Source organism: Melospiza melodia, chromosome W (genome assembly GCF_035770615.1).
Source record: "Melospiza melodia melodia isolate bMelMel2 chromosome W, bMelMel2.pri, whole genome shotgun sequence".
In the NCBI taxonomy this organism is placed as follows: Eukaryota; Metazoa; Chordata; class Aves; order Passeriformes; family Passerellidae; genus Melospiza; species Melospiza melodia.
The window spans coordinates 58,728,475-58,742,803 of record NC_086225.1 but is presented as its reverse complement, the minus strand read 5'-3'; the positions used below and the strand labels follow the sequence as shown (position 1 = coordinate 58,742,803).

The 14,329-nt window shown below is 48.3% G+C and overlaps 3 protein-coding genes across 3 annotated transcripts; all 3 read right to left on the bottom strand.

Moving 5' to 3' along the window:
* Positions 1–1,131: 1,131 nt before the first annotated feature.
* On the bottom strand, positions 1,132–5,615 carry GRP (gastrin releasing peptide). The gene is made up of 3 exons (XM_063179502.1): positions 5,474–5,615; positions 4,681–4,931; positions 1,132–1,342 (listed from the first exon to the last, which is right to left on the bottom strand). Exons 1-3 carry the CDS (start codon positions 5,613–5,615, stop codon positions 1,289–1,291), a joined length of 447 nt encoding a protein of 148 aa, XP_063035572.1. The 3' UTR covers positions 1,132–1,288.
* Positions 5,616–5,758: 143 nt separating this feature from the next.
* Positions 5,759–7,240, bottom strand: LOC134431550 (proline-rich protein 2-like). The gene is made up of 2 exons (XM_063179546.1): positions 7,229–7,240; positions 5,759–6,505 (listed from the first exon to the last, which is right to left on the bottom strand). Exons 1-2 carry the CDS (start codon positions 7,238–7,240, stop codon positions 5,759–5,761), a joined length of 759 nt encoding a protein of 252 aa, XP_063035616.1.
* A 2,773-nt stretch (positions 7,241–10,013) lies between these two features.
* On the bottom strand, positions 10,014–13,937 carry SEC11C (SEC11 homolog C, signal peptidase complex subunit). The gene is made up of 6 exons (XM_063179472.1): positions 13,831–13,937; positions 13,027–13,136; positions 12,451–12,600; positions 11,193–11,312; positions 10,599–10,656; positions 10,014–10,195 (listed from the first exon to the last, which is right to left on the bottom strand). Exons 1-6 carry the CDS (start codon positions 13,870–13,872, stop codon positions 10,142–10,144), a joined length of 534 nt encoding a protein of 177 aa, XP_063035542.1. The 5' UTR covers positions 13,873–13,937; the 3' UTR covers positions 10,014–10,141.
* Positions 13,938–14,329: the final 392 nt, after the last annotated feature.

Genomic DNA, 14,329 nt, shown 5'->3' with positions numbered 1-14,329 from the left:
CAAAACCACAAAAAAAACTACAAAAAAAAAGTGAAACCAAAAGCTCGTTGGACCAGGACGCTGACATTACCAGTCTCTCTAGTAAAATTAATACTGTGTCTCCTCTCTGAGCATCTCTGTGTTCTGCCAAGGCCTTATGTCAAAACTGGCTGACATTTGGCAGTCATCCCTCTGTCATATGACACTTCTGCCCCATAACGATTGGGATTGCGGAGCCGGGCATTGTGGTGCGACTGAGATACGGCAAACAGCCGCAGCCACGGGGCTCACCTGGCACCGGAGCGCACCGGGACACCCTGCAAGGCCGGGGCTCGGCGGGTCCCGGGCTCCCCGGAGCGCTCCCCTCACGGCCGGGTCTCGGCCGGTGTCAGGGCACAGCCGGTGTCAGGGCACAGCCGGTCCCGGGGCTCAGCCGGTCTTGGGCTCCCCGGAGCGCTCCCCTCACGGCCGGCGCTCGGCCGGCGTCACGGCACAGCCGGTCCCGGGCTCCCCGGAGCGCTCCCCTCACGGCCGGGCAGAGGGCGCCCTCTGGCGGACGCGGCGGGAGCAGGCGGTCGGGCCCGTCCCGGGCCGGCTTCCGTCCCGGGCACGGCGGAGCTGCCGCAGCGGGCCGGGGCACACACCGGGCACGGCGTCACCTCCCGGGCACACACCGGGCACGGCGGAGCTGCCGCAGCGGGCCGGGGCACACACCGGGCACGGCGTCACCTCCCAGGCACACACCGGGCACGGCGGAGCTGCCGCAGCGGGCCGGGGCACACACCGGGCACGGCGTCACCCCCCGGGCACACACCGGGCACGGGGGCTCCCGGCAGAGCGGCTCAAAGTACAACACGCGCGCTGGCCCGGGGAAGGCGGTGGCCTTTGCTACTGGCTTTTACACAGCGAATTTCGCTGCTTAACTCAAATAAAAGCTGCTTAACTCAAATAAAATTCGTCTTTTTCTTGGTACTATTTATTGCGAATGCTGCAATGTCATGTAGTTTCAAACTAAGAGATGAAATGATTCGATAGGTAAGTCACATAATTAATTGGAAGACCCTTCCGTAACAATTATATATGTATATATATCAAAGCCATTCAAATGAGAAAATGCAACCTTGAAAATGAAGTAGAGGATTTAGTCCTTGCTGAACCATACAAGAATATGTGTATTTAAGTACTTTACACAAAGGAATTCTTGTGTACAGAAAAGTGACCGTGTTGATTATCTGATACAATCAAGTGCTTGTGAAATATAGTCTCTTACAGAAAGTATTAAATTTCTTCATGATTTAGCGATCTTCTTTCAGCTTGGAGTGCTCTCTTTCATATTCACAACTTGAAGCAGATAGTCCATCATCTAAAAAAAAGGAAAATATATTAGTTATAGACCAGTCCTGGAAAAAGTAATTCACTAAGATAATAAACCTTCTATAAGTTAATAAACCTAATAGATAACTGCTCTGTGCATTCACATAACAAACATATTCCTAATAATCTTTCTGAAACAGACCCCATTTGTCTTGGTTAGTGTAATAACCAACTGCCAAAGTAGGAGGAAAGTCATTCTCCCAGATAATTCTGTGTGCCATCTCATTTATATCCTGTCTCATTAGTGTGAAAAAGCCAACTAATAGAAACAATTTAAAGTTTATTTTCCAACTTACTTTTGCACTTAGTCCATCTTGCAGGAGAGATTTGCCTCCCCTTTAACTACATTAACCGTAATTTATTCACAGAATAAAGAGAAGGCAAGGCATTTACTGAAAATAAAATAACACAGGTGCACCACCCTAAGTCAAACCCCAAGAAGTATTGGGCTCACCTCTTCCATTTTCTGACTATTTGTGTGTTACAGCTATTTCCCTCCTCTGAGTGAGTCCTTTAGAAATAATTCTTTTATTCTTAAGAAATGTGCAGCCCAGTGTGAGCATCAGTGGTGATGCACTGGATGATTTGGGCTAATAAGAGAGACCCTGAGGTGAGTTACCTGAGGTACTCATCTGTGTTTACTTCTAGCTTTGGGGCTTTCTGATCCTAAATTTAAAATTCAAGCTTTACATTAAATCAGGTAAATGTGAAAGCATCCATGAAGCAAAGTTGTTGGAGTCAGTTTGTTGCAGCACGGGCAGCGTTTGCCGTGTGCAGCAGGAGGAGCACAGGGCTGCAGGCAGGGCAGGCTCCTCGCGGCTGGCATCTCTCATGGTCAGCGCAGGGGAACTGCAGCCCTCGGAGGGCACGTGCTCCTGGCACAGACATTCCAGAAGCTGGCAGCAGGGCTCATCATTTACCTGCTTTGGTCACATTTAGTGTCTCAGTCCAACAGGCCACTGCACAGGGAACAGTAACCTGCTGCAAATCTGCTATCTGGTTCCTCTGAGAAAATTTTTCTGTTCCAAACTCACATGAAATATGCCTGGAAAAGTATTTCATGCCGAGGACAAATTTTCTGGACATGCTGTGCCATCATCCTCAGCTTCCTGTAGCTGGCAATCCTCTCCCGTGCGTGGACACCTTCCACAGCTGGGGTCCAGCAGCACCTTACCCCAATGTGTTACCTAACCAAAGTCTGTGCACATGAAACCCCTCATGGCCTGACAAATCTACACAAAACTGGCCCAAAGGCCAGTTACGTGTTTGTACCACTATGCACACTACAGGGAATGTCCCATTCCCTATATCAGAGATCCACCTTTATAAATAAGGCCTCTTTTGTCCAAAATAACTTTAAAATGAAAAATAATTTTAATTATTTAAATGTTTAGGAAACTATCGCGGCCCTCAAAAGAGTAAAGCATATTCCTTTTGATCTTCATGTTTTCTTCATCTAGAAGGAAGATCTCAGAAATACCTTAAATTTCAGGTGCTTTCTTGAAGCCAAGGGGAAAACAGGACATCATATCCTGTCTAGGCTGTGTATCATCAGATGGTCGTGTCCAACAACATGAAAGCACAGTTACAGATCCTTTCATTAGATTTCACTTCAGGGTGGAGACAAAGAAACTGTTGAATGATGGGCATCAAAGGTTCTATGGCCAAATGAACTTGCAGAGGTTCTGCAAGTTGTCCTCTATCTTAGTCACAGGAAAAATATGAGCTGGTTTCTAATAATCCTTGCAGAAATCTGGACGCTTAAGGCAATAACCTGATTACTCCATAAGGATGTCCGATGTCTGACCACAGAAATGTGGATGTTAATTTACGGTGGAAGTACACACATATGGGTATGATTCAACTTATCGGAGGCAACTTCCGAGCAGGATTTATTGACAGATACTTTTAGAAGTCAGAACATTTCCCTCTTTACATTAAATAATGGAATTTGTTCATTTAATTTGATTACAAAGCTGCACACTGCAGAACCAAAGATGGAATAAATAGTTTTGCTTTTAGATAGTATTAATAACCAGTTACTATGATGCATCACTATCACAGAGCTACAGCCAGAAAGAAACCTGTGGGCAGCATTCATATCGCTGTGTGAGAGACTTAAATCATAGCTTAATTTAAAGGGTGCATTTTTGCCCACATTCAAATAAAAGCCTAAGTAGTCACTGATTTGATTGCACCAGGATTTCAGGAGGGAAACAAGGCTGAAGTTAGCCCAGGAATATTAATGACATCATATTGCAGTAGAATACGGGAAGGAAAAATTCTTCCCATTGATATCTTTAAGAGGATGTATTAATCTTTTTATTCCATTTCATGGTCACCCAAAAGAATTCTGAAGCTTTATCACCATGACTGTGGCTGAGGTATTATAAGGAAAGGAATTTTCTTGTGGATCCTGTGATTTACATTAGACCCCAACTACTTTCTGTAAAACCTCACTGTTATCCTTCCCAGTGTATTTTACAGGATTTCCCAAAACAATAGGGATTAATCTGTTCCAAAACCTTGTTGTCTTGTGCAACAGCACTAGGAAGCACATCAGCTTCAGGGATGAGGAGGGGCAGCTTATCAGTAACCCCAGATTCCTTTAGCAAACCCAGGAATGACCACAGCAATAGCCAGCCCCATGGGCTGGAGAAAAGGCAAAGGAAACAGGGACAATGCTGGGACCAGAAAACAATTCTGCAGCCCTGTGGCTTTACTTAGCTCAAGGCAGAACATCCTCAGTGTGATGGGCTTCCTCCTGCCCTCACACTTGCCTTTCACCCCAGCTTGGCTTTGCTGGGCAATATGTGCCGCTAATGTGAGAAAAGAAAGAAAAGAAAAAGAAAAAGAAAAAGAAAAAGAAAAAGAAAAAGAAAAAGAAAAAGGAAAAGGAAAAGGAAAAGGAAAAGGAAAAGGAAAAGAAAAAGAAAAAGAAAAAGAAAAAGAAAAAGAAAAAGAAAAAGAAAAAGAAAAAGAAAAAGAAAAAGAAAAAGAAAAAGAAAAAGAAAAAGAAAAAGAAAAAGAAAAAGAAAAAGAAAAAGGAAAAGAATGGCCCAACCAAGCAGCTGGAAGGGAACCCAGGCACTAAAATCTGCCGAATGCATGCGTGTTTGTGCCCACTAGCAAATGAAGTCACTGAAAATACAATCGGTGAGTGACAATCTGCAATCAAGAGAAGAGTCTTATTGTACTGAATGTCTAATACATGAGATGTGTTTCTGCTGCTTTTCTGAACAATCCACCAGTCAGAGGAAGCTGATATGATTCTTTAAACCAAAACCTGAACACATGGATTTTCTTTACAGGCTTTATCTTACTTACATGTTTCCAACTGCTATTGTCATCTGTCTCCCAGGTGTTCCTGGTGTACCAGGGGAGCACTCCTTTTGAAAAGTGACCACTTTTATTTTCATTCCTTTCCAGCAGCCTTAGCAAGTATTTTGAGATTTCTTCCCACCGCAGATACTCTTCCAGCTGCTTGATATTTTCAGGTAATGCTGAAAATGGTGTCTTGTTTTCTTCTTCAAAATCATAAGGAAAATCTCCAGTGCTTTTTTTCCCCATTAAATGTCCTGTAACAACAATTAAAGTAGCACAAAATTAACCAAAACGGGTAAAAATTTGATTGTTCAAACATCAGTGGGCCCGCTACTGACTGAGGGAAGGGGAGGGAAGGGAAGGGAAGGGAAGGGAAGGGAAGGGAAGGGAAGGGAAGGGAAGGGAAGGGAAGGGAAGGGAAGGGAAGGGAAGGGAAGGGAAGGGAAGGGAAGGGAAGGGAAGGGAAGGGAAGGGAAGGGAAGGGAAGGGAAGGGAAGGGAAGGGAAGGGAAGGGGGTAGATAGTTGTAGCACTACTGGGAGTGAAGATTTTGTCAATGTCATACGGTACTATTAATTTCTTCTGTCTCTTATACAAGTTACATGGTCAGAGAAAACGTGGCTGAGAGAGGAGCAGCGATTACCAAGCGCTTTGTCTGGAGACAGAGAGAGGCTATTGGTCAGATTCGCCGGAATAAGAGCGGACGGAGAAGCTGAGGTTTAAGACTTACCCTGCCTCGGCACGGGACGCGGGAACCGCGCGTTCCGGTGCCTTTGCAGGAGTTGAACCGCACTTACCCACAGCCCAGTGGCTGCCGCGGGGGTAGATCTTGGTGAGCGCGGGGGTCCCGCCGGGCTGCAGGGGCGCCGCTCCGCCCCGCGCCGTCAGCAGCGCCAGCAGCGCCAGCAGCGGCAGCGCCGCGGGCCGCCCGCCGCGCATCCTGCCCCGCTCGGTGCCGCCCGTGCCGCCCGAGCCGCGCCGCGCTCCGGCTCCGCCAGGGCTCCGCGGCGCCGCCCGAGCCGCCCCCCATTTATCCGGGGCCGGCCCGCGCGGGCGAGCGGAGCGCCGCGCCTGGCGCCTCCTCACGGGGCCGCTCCCGCCCCGCGGGGGGAGCGAGGCGGTGCCGGTGCCGGGGACAGCGAGGCGGTGCCGGTGCCCGGGGGGGGAGCGAGGCGGTGCCGGTGCCGGGGACAGCGAGGCGGTGCCGGTGCCCGGGGGGGGAGCGAGGCGGTGCCGGTGCCGCGGGGGGAGCGAGGCGGTGCCGGTGCCCGGGGGGGGAGCGAGGCGGTGCCGGTGCCGGGGGGGGGAGCGAGGCGGTGCCGGTGCCGCGGGGGGAGCGAGGCGGTGCCGGTGCCGCGGGGGGAGCGAGGCGGTGCCGGTGCCGGGGACAGCGAGGCGGTGCCGGTGCCCAGGGGGGGAGCGAGGCGGTGCCGGTGCCGCGGGGGGAGCGAGGCGGTGCCGGTGCCCGGGGGGGGAGCGAGGCGGTGCCGGTGCCGCGGGGGCAGCGAGGCGGTGCCGGTGCCGCGGGGGGAGCGAGGCGGTGCCGGTGCCCGGGGGGGGAGCGAGGCGGTGCCGGTGCCGGTGCCAGTGCCGGCCCGGGGGGCCGCTCTCGCTCCCGCCTCCCTTCGCAACACGGGCGCGTCCCGCCAGTCCGCGCTCCCCGCTCCGCTCGCCGGCGCTGGGGGCGGCCCGGGCGCCTCGGGGCACCGGAGCTCCTCGGAGAGCGCACCCGGGAGCTGCAGGGGGCGACGCCACCGCCGCCCTGCGGGACCGCGCCGTGCGCGCTTCGGTCCGGCCGCACCTGGGGCAAAGGGCCTCCCTGTCCCTCGCTGGAACAAAGAGCTTGTCTTAACTCCCAGTTTCACCCAAATGTCCTGTCACAAGTGACAGTAAAGTGGATGCGCATTTACAGGACTTTCTGCTTTCCCTGCACAGGGACCCTGTAAACTTTGAAGCCCTTGAGGCACCTGGAACTGGCCAGCTTTGTAGTAAATGTATGAAAAGAATTCCAGCCTGAAGAGGCAGCGCAGGGAAAAGACAGAGACAGTACATCCCTGGAAAGGCCCTGAAGTGGAACACTTACAGTGGTTTCACTGGAGTGAAGGTGGGTGAGCAACGATAAGACATGAAGCCCTGATGTGCTGTTTGTCACCCAGGAGAACAGCAGGGACAGGATGAAGCCACGTGTAATGTGATGATTTTGCTGTCTAGAGAACTGTGTCAGGAACTGGGATACACAGAGAGCAGAGCTGACTGAAAGGAACTTGCCAGCTCCTCCAGCTAGCCCCACACGACTGGAACTGAACTATCCCTACTGGAAACTCACACGGATGTGAATTTACATAATTTCCAGGCAAACTCTTGTACAATTCCTTCTGAAGTAAATCCTGTATCCTGCTGTATTGAGCCAAATTGTCCCCTTGTTTAGTCACAGTTTGTTTAGTCTTCTTTTACTGATTAATGTGATTCATTCTTTTCTTTTGGTTATTAATTATGCATTCCTGCTTAATTCACAACAGTATTCTCACGCCTCAAGTTGCACTGTGCAGTACAGCGACCGACATGTGCTCTGTGCTGAGTGACAGCTGATCAAATAAAATATTGCCATCCAGAGAAACTTCTAATTGTTTGGAGCAATTAAGGCAGGAAATTGAAAAATTCAGGAAATTGTCCATTTTCAGAAAACAAAACCAAAGCCAACCAAACATGAATTCTTACTCAGTCCCAAATCTCTTGTACTGAAAATACCACGCAAACAAATGAACCTTTCTCATACGCTGTATATGTACTATTATTATTGCCTTTATTATTTATTTACTTGTTCATTAGGATTTATTCTAATTCTTAATTGATTACCCTTCTAAGGAAAATAGTAACTTGATTGTATAGGGAAATATTATTCTGGACCCCCCACAACAGAAAAGGAACCAGGTACAACCAAAGGATGTTATGAACTGTGAGTGACTCAACTCACTCAAAACAGTATTTCTCTTTAAGAAGCCTGATAACATCAATTTGTGTTTAAATATCAAGGAACAGCTCTCTGTTTTAAAATACCCTTCACCTTTTCATATATCCCATGGCAAAGCAAGATGTTGCTGTGCTTCTTCATGGCAGGAAAACATTCATGGTTTTTAAATGCTATTACCACGATAACACTTTAATCCGCTTCCTTTACATTTCAGACAAGCATCATTGTTCTATCAGCAAGGCGTGTTTGCTGGCTATAAAAAGGGACAATATCAGGATGGTGTGCCTTTCTTTCAACATTGTCTTTGTAGGGGTGCTGGCGTTACACGCAGCCAGGATGTGTGCACAGAACAAACACTGGTGGAAGCCTGCCTCCAACGCAATAACAGGCGCGATCACCGAGGAATACTCTGTAAATGTTGAAGATGCTGAATAGACTAATCTCCAGCATTTCCAACCTGCACTCAGGGCAGGTGCTCTGCAAATAACCTCACCATCGACTCGGTGCAGCAACAGCTCCCCGAAGAACTGAAGACATTTCTCAGAAAAGAGCTCCGCAACTTTACAGAGGCTGAATAATATGAAATAATAACATTAATTTAATAAGGCCCAGTGTAAGATAGTTGACACTGTTTGTGCTGCACTTTGGGAAGCCCAGGACAGCTGAAGCTAAAGCCCAGTGATTGCTCACTGCACACTGAACTTGTGCCAGGCTGCTGTGGCAGCCACAAGTTTGGGTTTATGGTTTCTGCAGTGGAGGGGTTCCATAATTGGAGAATTCAAATGCGAAGCATTTATGGACATGCCTGTGGACCAGAGCAGCCTACAGGGACCATGCAGCCCGACAGTCTGAGCCCTTCCAGGCAGCCCCGAAGCTCAAGGCGCTGTCCAAGTGCTCCTGGAATGCTGAGCCTGGGGCACCCACCCTCTCCCACTGTTCCAGGTCTGAGCACCCTCTCAGAATGGAAATGCTTCCTGACCCTCACTCTGATCCCCCTGGCACGGCTCTGAGCCACTCCTGTGGCTAGATCCCACTGTCACATTGGCCAGCTGCAAAATGTCCAACTGCACTCTCCAAGTCAGAGCTGACTCTGCTCGCATTGGGGTAGGTGGACAGCATAAATCTGGATTTCAGCAACACCAAGAGAAAGAAAAAAATCTTATTCCACATACACTGTCTCCAAAAAACACATTATTTTTTCTTAACTGGGATGATACACTTCCAGGAAGACTGCATTAACGACCCCGACATTATTCTGCCATGCCATTTATTATACTCAATTTTATTTCTATATAATTTGACACAAAATAAGTAATTTTTATAATACAGTTGGACATAAAAACCGCTTAGTAGGACACAAAAGAAGTAATATTACTTGGAGAAATTCAGCAGTTGTCTGCTGAGCATGAGCTGTTACAACAGAAAAGGTGTCATTATTGTATAGAGTATTTTTGCAGAGGTAAGGGATTACAGAAGAAACAGAACTCCAGAGGAAAAAAGCATCATGCTGTTCCTTATCAAAGGTACAAAAACAAAGCCAGCAAGGAAAACAAGTTTGCTTTGTTGAAGGTGCAACACTGACATTTGAAGATAAGAGAAAAATACCAAATTTCATAAAAGACAGTTATCAGGTAAGTTTTTAAATGAAAAATCAATTTTACGTTTAACACTATTTGGGTGTTATATGATAGGAGAGAATAATACATTCTCCAAACTGGCACAAGAGTTCTGGTTTCCCCGTCTTGGCAATACCCCTGAAGTGTACTACTGTGCTATTCATTCAGTAATTTACAAGTGTTATTAGAGCCCCAGAAAACCTTTTTGTTGGGTTAGTTGAAGAGCTAGAACACAAAAGGCAGATGGTCAACAGCCTGAGCGCTAGCAACACACACAGTCCCTAAAAACCAGGCCTCTAAAAACCAGGCCAACCTGGGCTTTTGTCCTCACCCCGGGAAGGAGCAGGTTTCAAATCCACGGAGAAAGCTCTGAGTCCCCACTGCTCAGCACCAAGGCAGAGTGGAATACCCCTCCTGGCTGTTTTTGGCAGCCACAACCAGCAAACTCAGGCATAAGTCTGACCAAACTCCTGGAACTTCCTACCTGTTCAGAGATTCTGTGTCCTTACAAGCACTGATGCAAACAGCATGTCATGTGGAGAAAAGAGGGCACTGACAGATTAAAAATAACCCCCAGGGCAAACAGGAGGGCAAAAGTGGGTTCAGATGCAGCACCAGTCAGTCAAACCCACTGTGGCAAGGCAGGAGAGCCCCTGCTGCTCCAGCCCCCTAAACCAGTGCCAGGCTAGCTGAGAGCAGTCTGCAGAGGGTGGTAAATACATCATTTTTAATTAGCCAGCAGCCAACAGCTTCACTCATTAGGTGTCATTTATTTAGACAAGACAAAAGCTCGCACAGTTTTGTAACCGTATACAGAAATGAAACCATCTGAAATATATTAGTTTTCTCCCCCTGTGAATTTCCCCTTGTTCCCGTGTTTAGGATTCCCTCTTGAGCAGTACATATGCTCCCATCACTGCCAGGAGAGCATACTGCAAAGAAACACAGAACACAGACTCGTTACAATTCCTCTCCGCTGAGCTCTGAAAGCACAAACTGTTCACAAGGTGCCCTCTCAGACATCACACTTTGCACAATTACAGAGCTCTGGTCCTACCAAATTGCAGGAAGATTTTAAAGTGATCAAATTCATCATAACCAGGCATCAAAACTGCATACACTTAACTAACAACATTCTAACAAATGACATGTTTCCAACTCCTTACAAACAACAAATTCTACTGCCCAACAGTAAGCAAGGAAACCCAGCTCATCCTACGTTAGGTACCAAACCACAGACACAAATTTATTAACATGTATGCTTAGAGGCAAGGTTCTTGTTGTGTCTACTTGTTATTTTAGCAATTCAAGCATTCAAAATGTCAGTATACATACCTTAAATTTTGGGTAGTCATTCATTATTATAGTTACCATTCCTACGTAGGGCAAAAACCTGTAATTGATAAAACAGGTGAAAGTAAAATTAACCCTCAAACATTACATGGAAGTATTTTAATGTTACTCATTCTGGAATATTTCAGTGCAATCCCATAATTTATGCCTAATGTGGATCTGAATAGGAAGTAAAAAAATTCATTACTTTTCCTTAATCAAAGTTATCTGAGAAAATCTGAAGAGACTTCAGCTCAACTGAAGGAGAAGGAGACAAAGTCAAAAGCCCAAGCCTTCCATAAAATTCCTGTGGAATGCCAAAACAATTTCTTAGTAATTCCCAGCAATCACAAGGAGAAGCTGGTTAATACTATATTCTCAGGTGAGCTATTTGTTAAATGCCCCCTTTTTCCCCCCACACTCCACCTCCACATCAGTCTGAGGACTACAGGAAGCAACTTTTCCAGGTTTTCTTTTAAATTACAATTCTATCTTAGAAACTTCAAAAATATATCAGATCTGGTTTGTATCAACAGCAGAACGGATGTAAGAGCTAATTTTTCTCTTTAATTACAAAGTACATTTTGCTTTACTTACCCTCTTGCTCTTCCGACAACATCTTTCTTCTCTAACCAGTTCTGACCTTCTTTGTACAAGCCTCTATCATCAACTTCATTATTATCCCCTTTAGTCAGAAATTTGATGTTCCCATTTCCTCTAGAAGGCAATGAGGTGATAAACTAAATAGCACTTAATTTAAAAATCTCAATTAACATCTACAAAGTAAATGAGAATGAAAAGCACTACAAGATTAGATAACAATGTTTGCTCTCAGCCCTGCTTATTGAACAACCACCATTAAATCATTAACATTACAGACTTTGCTGACTTTATCTATCAACAGATATTAGCAAGAAACATTTTTTACAACACTCCTAGATTGTCAACTGATGTAAGCAATTACACAATGGGCACGGAAGGGACATTGTCCATCCAGGCACTAAACTTCCCCAGCAAAACCCTGTGTGTTTATCAGCATCTTCGACAGAACACTAATTCAAATAAAGTTCTGAAGTTTACAGTGTTCAAATTAATTTTGTTCATTAAGTACTAATTTCAAGAAATGAGGACTTGTCATAAAGACAATTTAGGTAATAAAAAAAATTAAACAGGCGGTTCTTGGAAATTTTAAAAAGCACGGAAGAACAGATTTTACTCAAGGAATGAACACCTTCAGTTCATGGAGCAAACAGGTCAGGGCTTGCCACCTGCAGCCTGGCTTTTCCCTGTGCAGGGCAGGGAGCAGGGAAGTGCTTTGGAGGGAGCCGTTGAGCAGGGCAGGGGTCTGCAATCCCGGCCACACCAAGCCCTCTCCCTGCTGCTGTTCAGCCGGAACTGCCACGGGCAGTGCGGCCGAGGGACACAGGAAAAACAAGGGTCTCCTCTTGTATCCTGAATCCAACTTGGAAAACTCCAGTCAGCAAAGCTCACACACCGTCAGGCTGCACCCCGACTGTGAATCTCCACCTTCCACGAAAAATCTGCTCTTCCAACCAAAATCCCAACTGCACCAGCAGCAGCACAGCAGCACATTCTGCTCCCATGCACATTCCTGCTGCCAGGACTCCCCCTGGGCACAGCTCCACCTGCTCCAGCCCTGAGGGAAAGGTCTCAGACCCTCACAAGGAGTGACACAGAACTGGGGACACAAGTGGATCACATCCTACAACTGAGCTTTGCCTCGCTGCTGATCCTCACGAGCCTCTCTCACACACTAAACCACAAACAAACCCACACCGAAAGCCATGGGCAAGGAAAGCAGCTTTACAAACAAAAAAACACCAAATTGCATTACTTTTCATGTACTTTGATAACTCTGTGAACTATTGGAATGTCTCTGCCTTCAACTTTAAAAACAACTATTTCACCAGCTCTGATTGGGTCATCATAGAAATTTGTTAGGAACAGCAGGTCTCCCCTGTGAAAAGCTGGCTCCATGCTGCCACTGCAAACAACAAGAAAGAGAGAGTTTGTTGGCATAAATGAAAGAAGCACCAGGAAATCAAAGAACATTTAATTCTTACAGATAAACCCACAATTTTAACAGAGATCTGCAGCCTCACCCATTCAGTAAGACTGACCTTTAACAGAAACCAAATCCCAGACAGCAATCTGCAGGGGTTTACCCACTGAGTGAAGGAACCTGGGTTTTAAAAGGTCTCACACATTTACTGCTCCTGCAAACCTCACTGGGAGCTGGGCCATGGCTACTGACACTGTGACCTTTGCCAGAGCCCAAACACAGCCAGAAGAAAGTGAGTGTTTGAATGGATGACATTTCAAATTCCAACTGCATCCAAGGGGAAGGGGGAGGAGACAATAGGCACAACAACACCTGGACTTGAAGCAGAAAGCCTTTCCATTGACTCACCTGAGCACCACAACAATGGGGCTCTCACTGCCAGTCACCACGATCAGCCCTTTCCAGATCATGAGGGCAGAGGACACAATCATAGCAAAATTTAAGACTTGGTAATATAGCTGTGTGAAACAAGAAAATTGGGTTTTAAAGGTCCTGTATTGTATTTAGAAGCACAACAACATAGAACTTTAACTCAAGCGCACCACAAATTCTAGGCTTTTATGGTAGAGTCCCATTCCAACACAAGCCTGGTAGCACAGGTTGCCGTGTCAGAATCCACCAAGCTGCAGCATAAGGCTGGAATCCTCTGCGCGCCTTAGTCTCGGCTTCATCCCCCCCTGAGTGTCAGTGACAGCCGCAGACACTCTCTGAGGAAGGCTCACAATGCCGGGACGCGACCTGGCAAACGCTGGGAGCCCGCTGGGTCCCACGGCCCTGCCTCCCCCCGTCCCTCCCTCCCTCCCCAGCGCGGAGCTGCCCCAGAGGGACACTGCGAGCGACACCGGGCACAGGCAGAGGCTGCCCTTCTGAGAGCGACTTTTGTTTAAAAAGAGCGGCTGGAGGAGACGGGGGACGACAAAAGATCATTTCCTGCAACTGTCATACTGAAACTTCTTCTCTAGAAAATCACAGATTTGACTTTCTGCCCCCAAATGCTGCTGCCCGCCAGCCCTTCCAGCACCGGAGGCGCTTTAACCACACTCCTTCATTTTCCGTTCCTTTCCTGGGCAGCACAGGGGGACAGCGGTGGGAAGGACCCTGTCAGCTGCCGTTTGCGAAGGGCCGCTCCCGGTGCGGCTGAGGGCCCGGTACCTGCCGCTTGTTCATGCGCCGCAGGTCCCCGAACAGATCCATGGCGGCCCCGCCGCGGCTCCCGCGCTCCGGGCCCGCACCGCCCGCGCCCCGCGCAGCGCCGGCGATGGCAGCGGCACCCGCGCTGCTCTCTGGGATCTGTAGTCCCCTTTCTCTCCCGCCTTGCTGATGCACAGGGGGCATCTGCCGCCAGGTGAACCATAACTCCCAGACACACTGCGGGGAAAGGTCCTGAGGACGAGGCCCCTTGCTTGTCACACCTGGAGGTGCCTGAGAGGCTGGCTGTACCGAGGGACCATCGGTGAAGGCTCAGACCCCTCGGCTCGGCAGAAAGAGCCGCACCCGCCCGAGAAGCACCGGGACGGCTGCGCCGCTCTCCCGGGCGCGGAGAGTCTTGATCAGGCGACTGCCGAGGGCATCCCGGGACTGCCGCTTCGTGTGCGCAGTTGATTGGCGGGAAAGGGAGGCAGGGGGGCGCTGGGGGGCGCGCGCGCTCCGT

Excerpts from the sequence above, each read along its gene's own strand:
- GRP (XM_063179502.1), bottom strand. The coding sequence starts at position 5,615 with ATGCGCGGCGGGCGGCCCGCGGCGCTGCCGCTGCTGGCGCTGCTGGCG. Across the intron at positions 4,932-5,473 it reads CGGCAGCCACTGGGCTGTGG|GACATTTAATGGGGAAAAAA; the intron begins GTAAGTGCGGTT and ends TTGTTGTTACAG. Across the intron at positions 1,343-4,680 it reads ACAATAGCAGTTGGAAACAT|ATGATGGACTATCTGCTTCA; the intron begins GTAAGTAAGATA and ends CCTTTTTTTTAG.
- SEC11C (XM_063179472.1), bottom strand. The coding sequence starts at position 13,872 with ATGGATCTGTTCGGGGACCTGCGGCGCATGAACAAGCGGCAG. Across the intron at positions 13,137-13,830 it reads GGCGCATGAACAAGCGGCAG|CTATATTACCAAGTCTTAAA; the intron begins GTACCGGGCCCT and ends TGTTTCACACAG. Across the intron at positions 11,313-12,450 it reads GTTATCAAAGTACATGAAAA|AGGAAATGGGAACATCAAAT; the intron begins GTAATGCAATTT and ends ATTGCCTTCTAG.